General features: G+C 38.6%; 4 protein-coding genes across 7 annotated transcripts; all 4 read left to right on the top strand.

The window, feature by feature from the left end:
* Window positions 1–621: 621 nt before the first annotated feature.
* Window positions 622–2,362, top strand: LOC146580581 (uncharacterized). 2 transcript variants are annotated; one of them, XM_085267346.1, is made up of 5 exons: window positions 622–681; window positions 776–1,483; window positions 1,662–1,787; window positions 1,874–1,917; window positions 2,014–2,362. In XM_085267346.1, exons 1-5 carry the CDS (start codon window positions 627–629, stop codon window positions 2,134–2,136), a joined length of 1,056 nt encoding a protein of 351 aa, XP_085123472.1. In that variant the 5' UTR covers window positions 622–626; the 3' UTR covers window positions 2,137–2,362. The 2 variants fall into 2 exon arrangements, with proteins under 2 accessions (XP_085123472.1, XP_085123473.1); XM_085267347.1 differs by having other exon boundaries at window positions 2,017–2,362.
* A 5,486-nt stretch (window positions 2,363–7,848) lies between these two features.
* LOC146580582 (uncharacterized) lies at window positions 7,849–10,255 on the top strand. The gene is made up of 5 exons (XM_085267349.1): window positions 7,849–7,913; window positions 8,023–8,730; window positions 8,829–8,954; window positions 9,047–9,090; window positions 9,182–10,255. Exons 1-5 carry the CDS (start codon window positions 7,859–7,861, stop codon window positions 9,299–9,301), a joined length of 1,053 nt encoding a protein of 350 aa, XP_085123475.1. The 5' UTR covers window positions 7,849–7,858; the 3' UTR covers window positions 9,302–10,255.
* A 2,859-nt stretch (window positions 10,256–13,114) lies between these two features.
* Window positions 13,115–15,010, top strand: LOC146580583 (uncharacterized). Of its 2 annotated transcripts, XM_085267362.1 has the most exons (6): window positions 13,115–13,180; window positions 13,295–13,378; window positions 13,649–13,996; window positions 14,075–14,179; window positions 14,259–14,293; window positions 14,386–15,010. In XM_085267362.1, the coding sequence occupies exons 1-6, from the start codon at window positions 13,126–13,128 to the stop codon at window positions 14,503–14,505; spliced, it is 747 nt and encodes a 248-aa protein (XP_085123488.1). In that variant the 5' UTR covers window positions 13,115–13,125; the 3' UTR covers window positions 14,506–15,010. The 2 variants fall into 2 exon arrangements, with proteins under 2 accessions (XP_085123488.1, XP_085123487.1); XM_085267361.1 differs by having other exon boundaries at window positions 13,295–13,996.
* A 2,712-nt stretch (window positions 15,011–17,722) lies between these two features.
* On the top strand, window positions 17,723–19,156 carry LOC146580584 (immunoglobulin kappa light chain-like). 2 transcript variants are annotated; one of them, XM_085267367.1, is made up of 5 exons: window positions 17,723–17,777; window positions 17,872–18,576; window positions 18,662–18,787; window positions 18,870–18,913; window positions 19,037–19,156. In XM_085267367.1, the coding sequence occupies exons 1-5, from the start codon at window positions 17,723–17,725 to the stop codon at window positions 19,154–19,156; spliced, it is 1,050 nt and encodes a 349-aa protein (XP_085123493.1). The 2 variants fall into 2 exon arrangements, with proteins under 2 accessions (XP_085123493.1, XP_085123494.1); XM_085267368.1 differs by lacking the exon at window positions 17,723–17,777 and having other exon boundaries at window positions 17,784–18,576; window positions 18,662–18,791; window positions 18,883–18,913.
* The last annotated feature ends 2,709 nt before the right edge of the window (window positions 19,157–21,865 follow it).

The following is a 21,865-nucleotide window of genomic DNA, read 5'->3' on the forward strand; positions in this document are numbered from 1 at the left end:
TTTTCTTTTGCCGCTGGTTTAGTGAATTTGTTTTGGAATCGGTGAGAACTAAGATAGCTAACTAGCCATTGTTTACATTGTTACATGAAGTCTGGAGAATTCTTGGCTCAGTTGTGTGTGTTTAGAAGACTTAACTTGAGAATTTACAATAGGACTTTGCTATCTAATGGATAATGTCACGCTAGCTAAATCAATATTTTACATAAAATCTATGAAAAACTGGAAACTGTGTTTTTTTTAGTTCACTTTTACAGACGGGTTGTTTGATGCCTTTCAATGTGTTGCTGATGTCCGGAAATATACTTTCACAGGATAAGCCATGTATATAATTACTGACTGCAGTTATTCTGTAGAACAATATGATGTTAAGTCTAGTGCCAAAGAACTCTGCTTTCTATTCTAATATGTTGCATAAAGCTCAATTATTTATAAGTGATTTGAAAAAGTGTCAGAAGCCTTAAAGTACGTCAAATAGTTTCACCCAACTGATTCTTCTCATAGAGCTAAGATTGCCTCTGTAGGTGGATGTGATCATCTACCCTCCTGGCCAATCAAAACAGTCTTGTCTCTGAAGAGAGTGAGGATGTAGAGCAGTGCTTTTCACTCAACACGGCAATTTCAACAAGATGACACCTCCGAAGCTTGTCTTCTATCTGACATGCCTCTTCTTGGTGGAATTTAGTAAGTTGCATTTTATTTAAAAAACAAGAACAACTATTTATGTTTTAAATGTATCATTCTGGTTAAAAATAATTCTGCTCTTTACCCCATTTAGCTCAGATGAATCATTTAAAACAACCCAGAAATTTACATCAAGAGAAAGGATTGATATCTGCTAATGTTGGAGACTCGTTGATTTTGCGATGTTTTCATGACAGTGATGCTGCAAAGTATTACTGGTACAAGCAACTACTGGGACAGAAGCTACAGCTTATTTCCAATACCTATAAATTTGACAAAAATGGAACTTTTTATGATGAGTTCAAGGACAATCCACGCTTTACATTGGAAACTGATGTGGGTATAAATCACTTACAAATTTCCAACGTACAAATCACAGATACAGCAACTTACTTCTGTGCAAGTGGTCTTTCATTTGTGTTTGAATTTGGAGAGGGTACCAAAGTCATTGTAAAGAGTCAAGGTTTGAGCATCAAAGCTCTAGTCCAGCAGTCTGCTTCTGAAACCATCCAGCCTGGAGGCTCTGTGACTCTAAACTGTACAGTACACACTGGGACCTGTGATGGAGAACGCAGCATTTACTGGTTCAGAAAAACAGAAGAATCTCAACAAACAGGACTTATTTACACCCATGGAGGTGGGAATGATCAGTGCGAGAGAAAAACTAAAACACAAACTAACACCTGCGTCTACACCCTGCCGATGAACGGTCTGAATCTGTCTCATGCTGGGACCTACTACTGTGCTGTTGCCTCATGTGGACACATACTGTTTGGAAAGGGGACAAAACTGGACTTTGAACGTGAGTAACGTCAAGGCTAAGCTTACTAAAAATACTGTAGATCCTCCCCAACAGGGAATGGGACAAAGTTGGACTTTCAAAGTGAGCAGATTTTCTACCAGGAATGGTCTGTTTTTACTCAATAGTATTTATTTTAACTTTGTAAAAAAAGTTGTGAACTTGTTTTCACGTTTTACAGGGGACGTGGACTCACTGGGTTTGGTGTATTTTTTGGGTGGTGCTTTGATATTCGTCATGATTCTTTCTGGCTTTCTGGCTTTCCTGATATGCAAGATGAATGGGAGAAACTGCAGCCAATATTCAGGTACAGTGTATTTTCATTGTTAAAAGCTTAATCTGTATTTTCTTTTTTGGTAAAAAAATAACTTTTTCTTCAACTTTTACCTTCAGAGTCTCATGTAGGACAGTCATCTCCTCACACAACCAATGCAGAGGTAAATATCACTGGAGTGTAACTTTCACAAGCACAAATCTTCCAGTACAATGCACATGAGAAGCAGTTACAATGTATTAATATATTATTTTGTTAGCAGGGTTACAACGATGCAGACAGCCTGCATTATGCCGCTTTACGTGTAAACCAGAGAAAACAATCAAGAAGACTTAAGGATGACACCATGAGTGAATGTGTGTACTCCAGTGTAAAGCAATGACTGTCTTTTGCTTTCTTTATAGTTGTTACAGAGAAGTACTTGTACAATTTTGATTTTAAAAACGGTTTCTGGGTCTTTTTTGTTTGTTTTTGTTTGGAATTTCATGATGGATATCCTAATATTATTCCTTTATAGTGATTTATAGACTTGACAGATGAAATATATCACATATTTCTTGATTTTGATGCATTTCGTTTAATGCTCTGGAATTCTTGCCATGTGTTTAATCACAAAATAAAGTAAATGTCATTATGAAGAACTTGAGTGAATGCGTGTTTACTTCTTTTGGGTATCTGGTTGCTCCCTGTGTATCGTACAGTACATGTGACAGTCCTCACTTATCCCAGACCAGCAGTGGAATTAGGAGGTGGCTGTGACCAGAAAAGCTGCCAATAATTATTTTGACACTTTAACAACTCTAAATACTGGGCATGTAGTTTAAACATTAAAAGTTTGTTGTTGAGATTTAGTTTCTCTATAGGTTATTATCACTAGTCTCGGATTTTGCCTTCATAGGAACTAAGGGGAAGTAGCTGCCAGGTGCTGACAGTGAAACACACTTCATTAGGTGATCAGTAAGTGTGACCACCTCTACAAAGCCAAAAACTTTCAGTTAGCATACGAAATGTTCTTGAGAACATGATCACAAAAAACAGACCAAGTTTAGGTTTTTTGAAGGGTTGCCAGGAAAAAAGTCCTTTTTAAAAGGAACCCATCAGCGTGGGATATTTTTTGGGAAGTTGCATTAGAATAAACAACATGTCTTGTTCAATAATGTCTATTAGACAGAGTAAATCAAAATGGATATGTTTGGCACAACACCACTGTCATTGAAAACCAAACATAGCATCAGCACAAAACACCTGGCAATAATTGTCAAGTCGAAGGGGTGTTGATTATTTGAGGAGAGGGGGGGGGGGGGGGTGTCAATGTCAGGCGTGTCCAACAGCTAAAGCTTGGCTTTAACTGTATTATGCAACAGGACAGTGACCCAAACATAGCAAATCTACAGCGGAACAGCTAAATGATAAAAGAATCAAGGTTTTGCAAGAGAGAAGTGCATGCCCAAATACCCCAAACTATGATGAACTAAAGCAAAATTGTAAGGAAGAGTTAGCTAAAATTTCTCTACAACAGTGTGAGAGACTGATACAGAAAGCATTTGCTTCAAGCTATTGCTCTTTGTGAGTCTTGGAGCTTACTTAAGTTGTAGGACTGTGGGAGAAAGCTGGAGTACCCAGAGAGAACCCACACAAACACAAGGAGAACATGCAAACTCCACACAGAAAGACCCTGGTCTGATGGTGGAATTGAACTCAGGACTTTCTAGCTGTGAAGCAACAGTGCTAACCAACATGCCGGTGGCATAGGTACAAGTCCTCATACAATGTACATTACATATATTTATATATATTGTAAAAGTAGTCAAAAAAAATGACATCAACAACAGCACGGTGTCATTTCTGCTTTTTTTCCCTGTAACAACAGCACGACAGATAACAGTCCGTGAACAGTCGCCTTTTTGTTCTCGCTAACCCTCTACATTCTACCATCTACAACTGCCATGGTGTTAATGTCATCCTGAAAGATATGAACATCGAGGGTAAAAACAAAGGAGACTGCTACCGGGCTTTAATCCGCCGATCGCCATGCTGCGGTTACAAGAAAAAGACGCTGAAATTACGTTCTCTATGCATTTAGACGTTCCTGTGCTTTGGCTAAACATTGGATTGAAACTTCAATGCGACAATGACACCAAGTAGAATTACGTACATATTGCATAGCCCCAAACATTTCTTTTTCAAAGCCTGCAGTGAAGAAAAAGGTTGGTGATGAGCACAGACAATATCAGGAAAAGTGAGAAATGCAATATTTCTTTGTTGAGCACAGCAGCGTGTCATATTTGCACAGAGAAAGTTGCAGTGCACAAGAAATACAATTTGAATCGTCATTACACAACTAGACATGCTGCGGTGTATGCAAAATACCAGGGAGACGAGAAAGCCAACCAGGTTGCCAATCTTAAAACATCTACTGAGGCTACAAGATTTCTTCAAGAAAGCAACCAAAAAGAATAATGCAGCAGTGAAAGCTAGCTATGTGGTTAGTGAGATGATTGCTAAAGCAGGAAAGCCATTCACAAAGGTGAATTTGTCAAAAAGTGCATATTGCAGGCTGCAAATATAGTCTGTCCAGAAAAGAAAGGTCAGTTTAGCAACATCAGCCTTTCTGCCAACATCAGCATTTCTGACCTGTCAAGTGACATTTAAGAGCAACTGTGCGAGAAAGCCAAATGTTTCAGTGTTTCAGTTGCTCTTGATGAGGCCACAGATATCACCGATACTGCTCAGCTCGCAGTGTATGTCCGAGGTGTTGTTGACTGCTTTGAGGTGATGGAGTACTTGCTTACAGCAATTCCAATGCATGGCCAGACCACCGCTCAGGAGATATGTCACAAGCTGTGTGATGCCATGGAAGAGGTTTGTTGGAATAACAACTGATGGAACGCCATCAATGACGGGGAGGAAAAATGGACTGGTAAGGAGGGTGTGGAGGAGGCTATTGCTCTGCACTGCATTATCCATCATCAGGTCCTTTGCAGCAAACACCTGAAGTTTGACAAAGTGATGTAAACATTTCAAAATGCATCAACCAAATCAGATCCAGGAGCTTAAAGCACTGAAGGGTTCCGTGCTTTTTTAGAGGAAGTGGAGTCACAATATAGGATGTGCTCTACTTCACTGAAGCACATTGGCTTAGCAGGGGAAACGTATTGAAAAGATTTTTTGGAGTTGATAGCAGAAGTGAAAGCCTTCACGGAGAAAGATGGAGTGGCTTTTCCTGTGCTAAGTGATCCCAAATGGCTCATGGACTTAGCTTTTCTTGTTGATATCAGATATAAGCTTAATGCACTGAACAAGAACTTACAAGGCCAGGGGCAACTTGTCAGTGCTGCCTATGACAACAAGAAAGCATTCTCCACAAAACGTGTGTTTTGGAAAACCCAGCTCTCTCAGACGTTCCTGACATTTCCCAGCATTGCAAGGCACTTGTGGATGCAGGCACACCATTCAGTGGTGAGAAGTATGTTGATGTCATTTTGAGGCTACAAGAGGTTTTGATCACAGATTTGCAGACTTAAAGACGCACAGAGTCACATTTCAAATTTTTGCTAGCCCCATCTCCTTTGATGATGATGCCCCTTGTGTGCTTCAGATGAAGCTCATTAAACTGCAGTGCAACTCAAAGTGAAGATCAGGGAGGTGAGTGGAAAAGCCGACTAGCTTGGGCATTTTTTGAGAGAACTGACCCCTAGCTTCCTTCGGCTTTCCTGAATGTTCAAGCGGCCCATGTGCCTTTTTAGAAGCACGTACTTCAGCGAAAAGCTCTTCTCCACCTTGAACTTCAATAAGTCCAAGTACAAGACCAGACTTACTGATGAACATCTTTAAGACATACTGAGGATCTCAACTGCTTCCTCCCTCAGGCCAAACCTCTCATGACATGCCTATATGACATTAAAGCTTGGTTGGCCCTGTCGGTCTCTCAGGTCAGCTGACCAGCTGCTCCTGGAGGTACTGAGATCCTGGAAACTCTCTATCGTGGCTCAAAAATTATGGAATAATTCGCCCTGGCACGTTAGAGAGGGCCCTTCACTGTCCACTTTTAAATCGCGTCTCAAAACCCACTTTTATTCTTTGGCTTTTAATCTCAGTGAGACTTAGTTTTCAGTTGAAATGAAATTAGTTATTTAATTAATTATTTTTTCTTTGTTTTATTTGGCTTTTATTTATATGTTCTGTAATTTTATTTTATGGTTCCAATGTACAGCGCTTTGTGTCAGCTGTGGTTGGTTTAAAGTGTTTTATAAATAAAGGTGATTGATGGATTGATTGAAAATGTGGCTGGGCTATGCGAAAGGAAGCCCTGCCAGGTCTCTAGCTGCAAGGAGTAGGCGAGACACGTTCAGATGAACAGCTCATGTTCTTCACTGTTCCATTCATGTTCAAAAGAAGGTTAAAGGTTAAAGAACTGTTAATACAGACATTTGAATCTGAATACAGCAAATATAGAAGACTGAAGAAACCAGAACTTATTAACTCTTAATTTGTTCATTTATTTTTGTGTTATAGATAATAGATTTGAGACTATGGGAATTTTTTAACAATAGTTTTCTTGTGGAAAACCTTGTGCAACACAGCCTCAAGCTGACTGTGCCTTCAGCCGGCCAGCTAAATTGAGTTTGAGACCCCTGATATAGATGAAACCCAACCACCTCTTATAAATAACGCTTCTTCTACAGAAATGTCCAAGACTTAACTGTCTCACTGACAAACTTCTACCAGAAGAAAATCTTGCAGACATTAACACAGCTCTACTCACCATCCCCAGTACCAGTATGACAGAAACCATTGAGCGTGCCACTGTCGCACCTTAATACTATTAACATTTGGGTATACGATTAAAAAAGCATGTAAAGAGAACCTTCCATTCAAAAAGAAGGTTGGAAGCCCAGGACGATGTTTACTGGCTGCAGAAGGGTTTCATGAGAGACGGATCCTCTGTGTTTAAGAAGTAGAACAAAGTGTCCATAACTAAATCTCTAGAATCTGACAAACAAAGGCACACAGCTCTGGCTGCTGGGCTGAGGAAACACAAGATAAAATCTACTCATTCAATTTGGATAGCATTTAAGATGAGCCATAATAGTCAAGTGCTCTACAGCTACAAGCTTTGACTTGCATCAGTGTGAATGCAGAAAAGAAGAAGTCTGTCTCTGTCTGTGCAGCAGCTCGTGTGGTTTTTGTGCAGGATGTAAAGGTAGTTCCACACCCACATAAATACACCATTAGCACCTTTAAACATGCCACCAAAAGTGGTGGATTTTCAGGTATCGTAATACTACTTGGGTGAAATATTTAGAGTAATATTTACATCAGTGAAGAGAACAGACTAGTTGAACAGGGGTATTTGTGTTCCAATGAGCAAAAATAAAATAAAAAACCAACAAAAATAAATCGAACATAACATCCAAGTTCCTTGGCAGATAATTTAAAACTATTCAGCTGATGAAATCACATCACTTGAATTGCATTACCATTACGACTACTGCCATTATACCTATGCACATTTGGAGGTTTTGTGTGTGGGTTGTGTTTGTACCACTATCTTACTACCCTAACACAGCTTTTTGTTCCCTGCTGCTCAAAGCAAAGAAAAAACAACACATTTCAAAAAAAGCATTTCTATAAAAATTATTGAATTTCACATAAAATTTAAAAGTGAAATAAAAGATTAATTTGAAAAGTATTTGGGATGCAATGATTTCAATTTGTGATTTAAAATTTTCAAATATGTTGGTCTTTCTGCTTTAATAAGCCGTTTGGACAATTACAATGCACACTCTAAACATTCATGTTTCAGTGACAAATACTGAGCAGAATCCACTCTAAGGTGGCACCAGTCTCTAAGCTGTAAACTAATGACATTAATGTAATTTTCCTTAGTGAACATATACTGCACTAGTCAAGAGCCTCAATGCTTTTCATATATACTCATGATATTATGAACTTTACACCATAGGTGGTTGTGAACATGTGATTATGTTTCCACAGTAGGACGTACAGTGTCACTGTAGACTGGCCAATCAAGATCAGTCTTGGGTCTTCAGAGTGGAGAAAGCATCAAGATTCTTTTCATTTGACACAACGATTTGAACACGATGACACCTGCAAAGTTTGTCTTTTATCTGACATGTTTGTTCCTGGGGAAAATGGGTAAGTTCTGTTTCTGTTCCTTTTAACATCTCTTCAAGTTTTCACCTCTTAAGGAAATGAATATGTTGAACTGACTTTTCATTTGCTTTTATTTTGATTTTTATTGTAGTCCAGAAGACCCATCTGCAACCACAGGCATCTGTTTATCAAGAAAAAGATTTTATCTTAGCTGATGTTGGAGAAAATGTTAGTTTGCATTGTTTCTATGAAGGTGACGATTCAGCATGGATCTTGTGGTATAAGCAAACTCTGGGACAGAAACCGAGGCTAATCTCTACGTTCTATGTGTACGATACAAAAATCACTTTTCATGATGAATTCCTGAACAACCCACGGTTCACACTGGATACAGAAAACGGAAGAAATAACTTGAACATTTCAGATTTGAAAATCAATGACTCAGCTACTTACTACTGTGCATGCAGCTATAGATTTGTGTTAACTTTTGCAGAGGGTACCATTGTCAAAGTAAGGGAGACAGGTTTGAAAAACCCAGCTTTAGTCCATCAGTCACCATCTGAGACCATCCAGCCTGGAGGCTCCGTAACTTTGAACTGCACGGTACACACTGGGACCTGTGATGAAGAACACAGTGTTTACTGGTTCAAAGAAACAGAAGCATCTCGTCCAGGACTGATTTACACTTATGGAGGCAAAAATGATTATTGTAGGACGAAAACTAACCCACAAGCAGACGCCTGTGTCTACAACCTGCCAATGAAGGATCTGAACATGTCTCATGCTGGGACCTACTACTGTGCTGTTGATTCATGTGGACACATAGTGTTTGGAAACGGGACCAGATTGGATCTCAGCCGTGAGTACTGAAGAGTCATTTACAGTCAATTCTGATCACTTTTTGTGAGAAGATACATATAAGCTAAAAATCTCTTTCCGATGACTGGCTAACTGCAGGTGAGGCAGACTTTCTTGTCTTGGTGTACTACTTGAGTGGAGCTTTGGCATTCAGTACCATCCTGGTTCTCCTACTGGTTTTCTCAGTATGCAAGACAATGAAGAGAAACAACTGCCTTTGCCCAGGTATGTGGTACTGCTTGTGCCTGATAGCTTAAATTTGTTACGTTTATCTTTTAGCCTTTGGATCTGAGTATTTTTTTGTCTTTGACTATTAGAGCCTCGTGCACGATTACCAACTCCTTCAACAACAAATTCAGAGGTAAATCAAATCCCAGTTACTTACTAATAAAACAATGCTAAATTTCTGTAAAGGAAATATCTCAAATGACTTTTGCATATTCTCTTGACAGGCTTGTCAAGATGCAGACAGCCTCCATTATGCAGCTTTAAGTGCTAAGAAACTTAACAAGTCAAGAAGACAGAAAGACAGCAGCAAGAGTGAATGTGTGTACTCCAGCATAAAGCAGTAAATATGGACATTTCAACATTTCAATGTCGAGCAGACAAAACAATTCTACATTCTGTTCAATACAATTTATGACCAGTACTAACATTCTAGCCCAATTGCAACTGGAAAATCAGGCGAATGCATGTCCTGCTTGTCTCCCATCCATATTCCAACAGGATTCTTTGGCTGTTACTTGAGGAATGATTACTTTTAAATACATATACATTTCTGAACAGTATATATTCGTTTTACTAAACATTTGATCTCAAGGTTGTAAAAAGAAACTGCATGAATGAAGTTTTCGTGCCAGACTACAAACAAATTGCAAGGTTTCAGTTTTATTCTCTTTTTTTGAACCATTTTGTTGGAGTTTATGCATTCACATTTAGTAAAAAACCAGCACTGTGACTAAATAAAGCTGCAAGGCTATGGCTGCAGATCTTTTTCATTGTATCTCTGTCAGTGCAACATCAATGATCTTGTGTTTTGAGCCAGTGTGACTACTTCAGGTACTATACAGATTAGTACCAGAGCCAATCTAGGAATTTGCTGCAATCAATTTGAAGCTATAGCAGAGCGTTGTCATGAGATAGGTCACATCAAATAGAAGATGAACCAGTAAAATGGTTATATACACCTTTTTCTAAAAATAAATATACTGGTGGCTACTAGTGCAATCCCTCAGCCCCCTACTAGATGTGTTGTATAAATTTGAAAATATCAAGTGACATTCTTCTTGAGTCACATTCCCAACACTTAGAACCAACCTGATCTTTGACCTTGACCTGTAGGTCAAGCTCACTGAATTCTAAAATATAAATGTATGCTATCACTTTGAAAACCCTAAGTTCTTAATTTATGGTGTTCACAAGAATTTAAGAACATATTCCCCCTGACCTCACAGATATTCAAAGTCATCCAAGAATTTAAGTAGAAATGAGTTATTGTGTTCATAAGATTTTCAGTAAATCTGACCTCTGATTTTGATCAAGCTCGACAGGATTCCAGAGTCGTCTCTATCTTCTAAGTCGACTGAGGTCTCTACAGTGAAAATAACAAATAACAAAGTTCTCATTTTAAAGTAAAATGTCAATCATATACATGTCGTTTCTCTCTATGTTCTGGATATTTATAATTTAGCTATTTCTATTTATTATAGCTAGTTCTTATATTTTGTAAACTTGTAATATATTGTATTATTTAAGTTAGCATGCTCACATGTTCAGCATGTTACTGTTCTTATTGTCTTGGAGCAACTGTAAATACATACTTTCCATAGGGATTAATAAAGTATTCTGATTCTGAATGGCCTATCCCACCTTGCAGCTGCAAGAGAAGTACTTGCAGCTACTGACAGGTACCAAAAAGAGAGAGAGAGAGTATTACTCTGATATTTGCATTTTTACATTGGCTGACAGTTAAATGCAGAGTTGAGTTTAAGGTTCTATTAGTTGATTTTTAATCTCTCCAATAGCTTGGCTCCTGGTATGCATGTCTATATCTATACATACATGAGTTGCTTTTAACCCTTTAAGACCTATCATAGAACCAAGTTCGCAAAAACCATCAAGGGCTACGATGAAACTGGCCGACTCTCTATGTGAGCCAGTTTCATCCTAGCCCTTGATGGTTTTTGCGACTGCACTTGGGGACACATTAAAAGTTTTAGGAATTTTCCAGACTGACCAAATTTAGGTTCTTAAAGTAATAATGGACTGTCATTTCTCTTTACTTGTCTGATTAGTTCTTGCCATAATATGAATTCTAACAGTTGTCAAATAGGGATGTCAGCTGTGTACCAGCCTGACTTCTGTACAACACAACTGATGGTCCCAACAACATTGAGAAGGCAACAAATTTCACAAATGAACCCTGACAAGGCACAAATGTGAAGTGAAACCATTTGAGATAAGGCCAAGGGTTTTCAGTGCTGTCAACAAAGCAAAGGGTGGCTACTTTAGTTCTTGTATCTTACTATTATGGGTTTTTAAGTAATTGTAATAATTCCTGGAGTTTTGTTTTTTTATTTGATTCCCTGCCTCTCCCATTAAATCTCAGCCTCTGTGTTAGATATTCCCTTGTTGGTTACTTCCTGTTTTATTTTGATAGTCGTACGTACCTTCTACTGAATAACTTCCCATGTCTCATTATCCCTGCTGTGCATTCATCCTATTTCCCCTAACCTCATTACTTTGTGTTTATTGTTTTTTCCTTGTATTTTTTCTGTTTTCCCTTGGATTATTCTGAACGTTTATCCTGAACAGACAGTGATAAAAGCTTATTTTGTATTTCACTCCATCTTTAGTTCTGTACTTAATCTATTGAAACGCAATGCCCCCAGTAATGGGGGAGAGAGGGAGAACATCTGGAATGTACCACCAGATCTGTTATTTAAATATAGCTGTTTGATATCCACAGAAACGTCAGAATCTCAACTAAAAGCTAAAAAAAAAATCACAAAACACAGCTACTGTAAAACAGTAAATGGTTAAAGAGCAGGTAAAAGGATGTAAACACAAAGCACAAATCACACGATCATGCCACGATACACGATCATGCGTCAGGGTGCTGAAAGCAGAAATCTCACAGATTCATAAACTGCTGGTTTCATCACTTTCTGAACTAAATTCACTGAACCAGCTGCAAGAGAAGACCAACGCTAGGCTTCACATTTAAGGAACATTGTAATGAATTCCCTCTTAGTTCGGTGTGTTTTGCTGTGAAGACCGGGTTGGATTTGAGATACTCAAAAGGGATTAAAAAGAGTTGTGTGACTACCCCAGGTTTTCCCCAATACAAGACAAATTGCACATATTATTTTCTTTTTCAGACATATCTGTTACTATTTGTCAAAGTTCAAACAACCTCTGTAATGTAGCTTTGAGTTCAAGTCATCCAACTAATCGGATTTTAGCGCAAAGATTCAAACCAGAGCTTTATGTTTTTTTGTTGTTGTTAAGAATCTCATTGAAGATGCTTTGTGAAGTTAGAAATATTCTTTTGATATTGGTCTTTAAATCGCGGTTTTCGGTCTAAAGATAAGATCTCTTTAAGCTTAGACAGGCTTTAGTATTGTGTAACTACTTGGCTGTATTATCTATTGTGTGATCTTTGTGGTTACAAGCGGGAAATGACCTGATTCTGACTTAGAAAAAAAACATTTTTAGAAACTGACTGAAATCATACGTTCTTTCCTTTGTCAGTGCACAGCCATTTACTGTTTTTGACAGGATGTTAAGTATTATGCAGACACAAAAATGACCAAGGAAACACTCAAAAACACCAATATAAACATCAGTATATAAAGTGAATATAAGTTCACATTTAGATTATTATGTCAGCAGTATAACATCAAATTCTGGAGTTTTTAAACAAACTACTTGTTTTATTCTGCAAACTACACTATATGAGTAATTCGTTTTGTATATAAATTTCCTAAGGATATGCTTCCCCAAGGCCAATGGCCTGTTTGATAGTGATACAGATATTGTCCCAAAAAATCCACCAATTTTCATTAAATTCAATTTGGCAACTTTTGCAAAATCCACCACCTTCACTTTACTTTTTTATTATTCTATTCTAGGCTGTAGAACGTAAATGAGAGTTACAATGCTCTTTCACCCATTTTAAAAATGTTGTGCTTAATAGGCATCTCACAATGTCAGTATTTATTATTAGAAAAAACAAAACGTGATACTATTGTTTCCAGTGAGCACGTTGCATTTCCTAAGTAGGACATACAGCGCAGCGTCACAGTTAGTCGGCCAATCAAACACAGTCCTGCCTATAAAGAGTAGAAAAGAGGGTTTTTTCCTTCCTTTTTTTCACACAGCAATTTTCTGCACAATGGCTTTTTCACTGCTGGCTTTTTATTTTGCAATACTGTTATCGAGGACTCTGGGTGAGTTGTGTGCTTGTAGGTTCATTTCTCCTCTCTAAGAATATTGAATTCTTTCACTTTTGCCTTACATTTGCTTTATTTTATATTTCAATTCTGCTCATTTGACTGATCTAGAGCTGTCCTCATCTGGTCATCAGAAGAGCGCTTTTGTGTCACGTAAAACGAGTGACAACTTGATTTTGGAATGTTTCTACGAAGGTGAGGTTGCTGCAAGGCTTTACTGGTATAAACAACCTCTTGGACAGAAACCAATGCTCATCTCTTACTCCTACATATATGAAAAAAATAACACATTTTTTGGCGAATTTAAGAATAATCACCGCTTTTCACTGGATACTGAAAATGGCAAAAACCACTTGATGATCGGAGATTTACAAATTTCAGACTCAGCGACTTACTACTGTATGACCTCTTATTTATACAGATTAACATTTTCAGAAAGCATTACTGTTATTGTTAACGATGCAGAGTCAAACGTCCAAGCTGTGGTCCAACAGTCAGCTTCTGAGATCATCCAGCAAGGAGACTCTGTGACTCTGAACTGTACAGTACACACTGGGACCTGTGATGAAGAACACAGTGTGTACTGGTTCCAAAACTCAGACGAATCCCATTCTCAGTCCCATCCTGGACTCATTTACACACATTGGGGTGGGAATGATCAGTGTGAGAAAGAAGCTAAGACACAAATACACACCTGTGTCTACAACTTGCCAATGAATAACCTGAATCTGTCTCATGCTGGGACCTACTACTGTGCTGTCGCCTCATGTGGACACATACTGTTTGGAAATGGAACAAAACTGGACTTTGAACGTGAGTAACATTAAGACTGAGTTTACTAAAACCACAGTAGATCCCACCCAGTTGTCTAAACTGTCTGACTTCATGCAGATAATGTTTTCTGGAGCGGCACCTTTGCAGTCACCTCCATCCTGAGTGTATTGCTGGCTTTCTCAGTGTGTGTGATCAGCAAGAAATGCATCTGCAAATCTCCTGGTAACTAATTTTTAGGGTTTTTTTAACCTGCCAATTATTCCAGAATTATAAATATAAGAAACTTTTGTTGTTCTTGTAGAATCTCAAGCAAGTCTCCCCAAAGCAGATGCAACGGTGATGTATTACCAGTAACTATTCAGTTACCATTTTTCTACGCAAAAGTCAATCTGTGGACATATTTTTATTAATAAGTATTTTGTTGCCAGGCTTTCCAAGAGGCAGAAAGACTCTATTTTCCATCTTCAACTGTCAACCTGCGCAACAGATCAAGAAGTCAGAAGGATCACACCTGGAGTGAATGTGTGTACTATAGTGTAAAGCATTAGTACGCAGAGAATACACGGTGTTTAAAAATGTAGTATTTCTTTTTTATGTTGGGTCATGTTCACAATATAATTTTTTTTGCTAGTTAATCACATTTGTAACGTCAGTGTAGTTTGAAGATAAAGATGGAATAATGAAGGAATCATGAGAGACAAATGTCAGTATTCACTTCTTTTTTAATCCTCATTCTCTGCCAACAGCCTTTTAATTTTTTTTTTTTTTTTTGTAAATTTAATGTTTTTGAAGCTCAATAAACATAATAAAGACTAAAAGACCTTCAAGCTTGAGACAATATCTGTGTGCCATTTCAATTCAGTGATAACATGTCTCATTATTGTGATTATTATTATTGTGTATGAGAGAATTAAGCCAAGCTTGTCTCTTCAAGAGAATGGATCATGAAATGCAGTCATTCTGCTGCCAAATTAAGTATAGAAACTAGACTTAATCTGTTATCCTAAATACAAAAGGTCCCAAGCAGGAGTGGATCTAGAGAAATTTTCTTAGAGTGGCAGGGAAATCAAATGGGATGGCAAAATGAAAGTCATTTCTTTACACATACAGATGTGTAGTTTTTTTTAAATTTAGAAATAGTTTACAAAAAATTGCACAAATCTGCACTTTCATGAAGAAATTTTTGACCGAAAATTTAAACCAAATTTTTCATGATTTATTGGGTTCCAGGGTATAATTGGCCATTTTTGACTACTTTTAATTTTACCTTCATTTTTCACCATTAAAAGCTATTTATATTCCCTTGTTTGGTATCAGTCTTTTCAGCACAAACTCACATGTCTGAATCCGCTGTTATTCTTTTCATTTTGACATACTGTATTAGCACAATTGATATAAATCTAAATTTTAAAAAACTTATGCTCAAATTTTAAGTTCTATACAACTATTGCCCCCAAAATGCAGCCAATACGTAGCACGGCACATGTTTCGTGTAGGATAGTTAATTTAAATGCCCGTCATAAAGTAATAACTAGCTCTGAGCTGTGTTTAATATTAATAAGTCCTAAAGTACAACTACATTGTATTTTCAGTTTTTCCTCCATTTTGCTTTAGATTGCAACTTAGCTTGCAAAAATAATTAAATAGATAGCACCTAACCTTTACTCTAGATCTCATGGTGAATACTCTCACTAACACCAAGTCTCTTGTTCTCAACTTCACTGATTTTAATCGTAGTGAAGCCTGTACTGGGTTGGGTGTGTAAAGGAGGATTACGGTAAATATTTGTTGTCAATACAACTACTTTTTGCTGCCACTGCTGCTGCAGGATATCCTCATCAAGATTTAGGAGGGTATGCCATGTGAGAGGTCACTACTGAATCTCTTGCAGAACAAATGATCAGGGGTAATATGCTGAAATTAGGAGAGGTTGTTTCAGCAAAAGAATATACCCAGTCGAATAATGTGAACTATTTACCAGTTATGTCGATTGCAAGTATTTGCAGATATCAAATTGGAATTTTGCATTAGGGAAACGACATGCTTATTATTACTGGCAGGTAAAAAGCCAGATTCTTATGAAGTGGTATCAACCGGTCGCAGCAGATGGCCCCGCCCCTCCTTGAGCCTGGTTCTGCTGGAGGTTTCTTCCTGTTAAAAGGGAGTTTTTCCTTCCCACTGTCACCAAAGTACTTGCTCATAGGGGGTCATATGATTGTTGGGTTTTTCTCTGTACCTGTACCTTTAACTTTTGTTGTGATTTGGCGCTATAAATAAATAAATTTATAAATAAATAATAATAAATAAATAAAATTGAATTGAATTGGTATGACTGCTTTGTTTGGGCAGAGAAGGATTTGTTTATGAGGCAAGAACTTGGGGAATAGGACGATGCATTAGGGGACAACATTTTTCAAGTAGGGCTAGTCGAGAGTGAGGACCATTAGCATGGATTTAGGGGGGGAAAGTCCATGTTGAGGTGGAATTGCATAAAAAAGAGTGAAGCACTTCCAGTAATGTAACTTATAGTCTAAAGTGCTTTGACTGTTAAAAAAGATTAAACTGTTTATGGCTAATAGAGGATGGGGAATGCCTGGATACTGATGTGTGAAGAAAAGCAACAAACCTGTAGCCTTAAAAGGTGACCCAAGTTCAGGCATGTGGTCTGACAGCAGAGTCAGTTAAAATAGGACAAGGAGAGCTGACAAATTATTGTCAATTGAAGGATGACAACAAGTAAATCCCATCCCATTGGTCATGTTGTTTTGGCAAAACATCGTTGACAGACAGCTTTGACACAAATTTAAAATGTCTTTGCTGTAAACATTTGAGTCTATGACAAACAGGCACAGAAAGCTAAAAGTGGGTGCATCCTGTCAAACAGAGTGCCTTTTACCATTTTTCTGTTTAGACGTGTCAGTGCAACGGCCTCTGTGGTTTCAGCAGGATGTGTTGTTACGCTAACACATACATCACGATCTAAGGTCCACTTGCTGTAAACACCCAAAAACTGTAGTTTTCCACAGGTCTTGTTTATTTCATGCTGCAACTCATGAGCTCAGAAACTTTTTATCCAGAATGCAAAACCATTATTGAAAATGATGTATGATAATCATTATTCAAACAGCAGTAGAGTAAAGAGTAAAATAACATAAATTACAAATGTTACATTGCATTCCTGCAACTTAAGAGCAAAGATATTATAATCCTGAACATAAAATACCAAAATCCTGTGTGAATGTATTCATGTTGATATTCCTAATGATCTCTTTCTGGGCCCATGTGCTGCTGTTTTCTGGTTTGCCCTACTGTTATCCACAATGAGCTCACTGCTGGAATCCTAATTCTGTATACTCAAATTATTACTCATCACATCTTTTAAATGAAAAGTGTTTCACAGCATGGGATATGCTAGAAATGACAATCAATCATTACAATGAAAAACACATCATTATTAAACTTGAAAATCAAATGCAACTGGATCAGAGCAGCTTCTGCTTTGATCCTATTTATATAGTATAACAAACCTAATGTAGACCAAACTCCACTTTCAATACTTTTAGATCTGTTTGTAATTCCAAAAAACGTATAATTCCTCTCAGATATCACACTGTATTTTCCACTACAGGCGGCACTAAACGCGTGATTGTGAGTTCCATACAATAGATACTGTGTCACCTTTGGCTGGCCAATCAAACACATTGTTGCCTCTCAAAAGTGGAGCAGCTATCAGTAACCTTCATTTTACATGAGAATCTCACCACAATGGTGTCTTCAGTGTTTTTCTTCTGTCTTCTGTGTCTGTTATTCGGAAAAATGGGTAAGTTCCATTACTAAGGATTCAGATTTTTGTGTTGTTAGGTTTTTACGTTTAACTGAAAGTGCATTTGTTTTTTTCTTCGTTTCCACTACAGTTCAGATGACAGAGTCGCAAATATTCTCATCTGAACATCAAGAGTCTCGTTTCATATCAGCTCAAGTTGGTGGAAAAGTGACATTAAAATGTTTATATGATGCTCACGTTTCTGCAAGAGTGTTCTGGTTTAAGCAAAATCTGGGACAAAAACCAAAGATTATCTCTCACTTTTTCAAATATAATGTGAACAACTCTTTTAGTGAAGAGCTCAAGAACAACCCACGCTTCACACTGGATACACAAGATGGCAAATATCACTTGACGATCAAAGATTTGCAAGTTTCAGACTCAGCTTCTTACTACTGTGTTCAGTATTCATACACTTTAACCTTTTTAGAAAACATCATCATCAGTGTAAAAGGTTCAGGTGTGAACATCAAAGCTGTGGTCCAGCAGTCAGCATCTGAGACCATCCAGCCAGGAGGCTCCGTGACTCTGAACTGTACAGTACACACTGGGACCTGTGATGGAGAGCACAGTGTTTACTGGTTCAAAGACTCAGACGAATCCCATCCTGGACTCATTTACACACATTTGGGCAGAAATGATCAGTGTGATAACAAACCTAGCAAACAAACGCACACCTGTGTCTACAGCTTGCCAATGAGTAACCTAAGTGTTTCTCATGCTGGGACCTACTACTGTGCTGTTACCTCATGTGGACGCATACTATTTGGAAATGGGACCAAGCTGGAGCCTAAAGGTGAGTAACCTTTTCTACCTGTTGCTCACTTTATCAATATTTAAAGATATAGACAAGAAAAAGCTCTGTTTTTGGTGTGTTGCAGGCACGTTTAATTCTCAGGGCTTGGTGTATTTTTTGAGCGGAGCTTTGACATTCAGCTCCATCCTCAGTGTTTTACTGGGATACTTGCTGTACAAGACAAACAAAAGAAACAGACACCAATCGACAGGTAAGTGGAGTCTTTTAGGTTACATCTTAGACCGGTTTTAGCTAAAGTTGGCTTTTCAATTAAATCAATGTTTCACAAACAGAATCTCAAGCAAGATTTTCAAGCGCCGCAACAACAAGTTCGGAGGTGAATATGTTTTTTAATGACTTCTTAAAGCGCTCTTCAACAAACTTTTACAGTCTTCTGTTTTATGGCTATTGTTTACATCTGAAATCATGTTCTTATCTACTTTGTACACATTTTCAACAGGGTTTCCAGCATGCTGACAGCCTTCATTATGCTGCTTTAAGCATTAAAATCCCCAAGAGATCAAGAACACAGAGAAACAACACCGACGATGAATGTGTTTACTCTGCTATAAACAAATAAAGATGGACATTTGTAAATCATGTAGTTATTTCTTTGAATCTCCTTGAAATGGCTGCAGTCTTATCTTGTTATATAGATGTTTTTGTAGTTTCATACTGGTTAAATTGGAGCGATTCCCACTTAGGAACTGCATTTGTGATTTCACCTGTATGGCATACTGTAAATGTATGCTCTTTCTGCTGCTGTGGCTCAGGTGGTAGAATGGTTTGTCAGCCAATTGAAAGATTAGTTACCCAGGTATTCCTGTCCACATGCTGAAGCATCCTTCTCCATGACACTGAACCATGAGTTGCCTCCAGTGTATCCATCACAGTGTGACAGAGTTACAGAGTGTTAATACTAGAAGAATCCTTAGTGAAGATAAAAGTGTTCTCTGAATATGCTTCATTAAATGTATAAGACTTCTTGTCAGGGGGCTGGGTCTCTGACCCACCATTTTTGAGTTATTTTGTATTTTGTTGGTTTTTTTGGATTACTTATGAGATAATGTTAAGTTCTGAGGTTTTTATTAGTTCATCTTAGTTGAAGTTTAGTCTAGTTTAGGTTATTGTCAATGTCTCCTTGTTTTTGAGTCTTTTTCCGTTTGCCATGTGTTACCTCCTTGTCTCTGTAGGTTTCCCTTGTGTCTCTCTCCTCTGTGTCCCTCTCCCTCTCCGTGTCTCTTGTATCAAGCTTGTGTGTCCTAGTTCATGTCTCTCCTTGTTTCCTGTTTTATTTTGAAAGTCTTGTTTCCATGTTCATTGTGTTTAATTTTGCTTCCCCTGTGGCGTCATGATTATTTGTGCCAGTGTTCAGTCCCAGTTTAGGTTTAGTTTCGCCCTTATTTCGCCTCGCCTTGTTGTTCTCTTTTCTTGTATTAGCTGTGATAAAGGGTCGCTTTTTGTTGAAACATCAGGTTATTTCTCCGGTGTCTGCTTTTGGGTCCACTCCACAAACACACCAGCGCGCCCGGCTGTGACACTTCTAGAAAGATGCACTTTGAGTGGAAATTACCAGCCCATCTACTTTTTAGTGGGGTGGATTCATTGATAATATTCCACAAATTTCACAAGACAAAAAAGTGGTAATTATTTTTCCTTTGTGATTTTCAGGTAATTAACCAGCACATCCATTGATAATCACATAAATCTATTTCAGTCAGACAACTCAGGTTTAAATTAGATTTATTACAGCAGCAGATGCCCCAAACTAACGACTCCTTACAAAAATGTTTGATATAGAGATTCAAACATGCGATGCAGGACAGCAGCAGCACTGACTGCCAGTTTGAGAGGATGTGTGTGAGGAATTGGCCCGTTTGTGCTTTATCTGGCTTTGTCACACATACGTACTGGAGGACAAATGCCATTCACCTACTCCATCCACAAATAACAGTAAAGTAAATTGACAAAGAAATCAGGCCTTTTAACCATTGGTGTACAGCCTACCTACAGGGGAAACAGAATATTCACTTTTATTATAACTAGGATGAAATACAGCTATTCAATTATTTCAATTTAATTCAATTATGACTAAATCATATTTGCTACAAGAGATCCAACTACTTACCTGGGTCAGTTCTGTCATATTGATCATATTACAGGTGTGCTAATTGAAGAGTGAAAAGTGTTTATTCATGTATTGAATAGTAATGCAGAGAAACACTCAAACATTTTGTCATGGTCTGGGTGGGTACCTGCAGGTCTCTAACGGCGACTCCTCCTCCTTTGGGCGGAGTTCGGTTGCTCCTCCCTGGCTGACCACCTGTGAGCAATTATTCCAGCAGTATATCAGACCTGCGCACTCAACTGTTCATCGCCTGAGTATCTGCTATCCCCATGTTAGTCAAGTGGAGCATTATTGCTCTGTCCAGAACCCGTGTGATGACTTACCTGTTCTTCTTGTTCTCAGAGGTAGCACCTGGAGTGGAGGTCTTGTCTCCCTCATTCTCGCTTTCCTGGACCTGGGCCGCTTGCTGCTGATACGACGTTGCCTGCCGGCCCACCACTCACTTGCCTGCCTCCCCACGTCTCGACCGCTTCCGGGCCTTCCGCCCCACCTGTCTCCTCCACCTGAAACCAAGTAAGGCAACTTAGTTTAACTGTGGAGGATCGTTGGTTGTCTGCTGGATCCCACTGACCGTGATCTCCTCTCATTCCAATGCCCCGGCCCCTACGTAGTCCTGTTTCCACCTCCCTGCTGCCTCTGCTGTTCAGCTGTCTCCTAGAGGTGTCTAGGTCACCCTTAGTTATCTTAGATTATCCTACGCGCCACTAGTGTGGTGGCGTCGTTTTTGTTTTGCTTGTGTTTGCCTGGGGGCGGAAATAAATCCTTTGTTCCCTTACCGTCTCGCTTCGGATTGGTTTCTGCACCTGTGTCCATCTCTGTTCCCTCGTGCCACTGGGCTGTGACACATTTAGTCTAAAGAGCTTGGAAAGAAAAGCGTCTGGACTTTAAGTTGCCTGAATATGTTTCACCTCTCATTCAAGAAGGTTCTTCAGTTCTAGGGTCAATTGGTGGCGAGTGCCAGATTAAAGCTCTCTAACTAATCACATGAGCCAAGGTGTGAAAACGGATATAGGTCACAATCAGCCAAGGCTTCCGGTGAACCCGCTGTGAAGCCTAGTCCAACCCTATCATGTCATTTCCTGAGGTCAAAAGGCCCGGGATGTGAGTGGGTGTTAAGGCGTCTAGGAAGGGATCTTATTACTGGTTTATAGATGGCAGACG

Source organism: Mchenga conophoros, linkage group LG3, assembly GCF_057382185.1.
Source record: "Mchenga conophoros isolate Kocher_MC1m ecotype Shallow Benthic linkage group LG3, M_conophoros_male_GT1.1, whole genome shotgun sequence".
NCBI lineage: Eukaryota > Metazoa > Chordata > Actinopteri > Cichliformes > Cichlidae > Mchenga > Mchenga conophoros.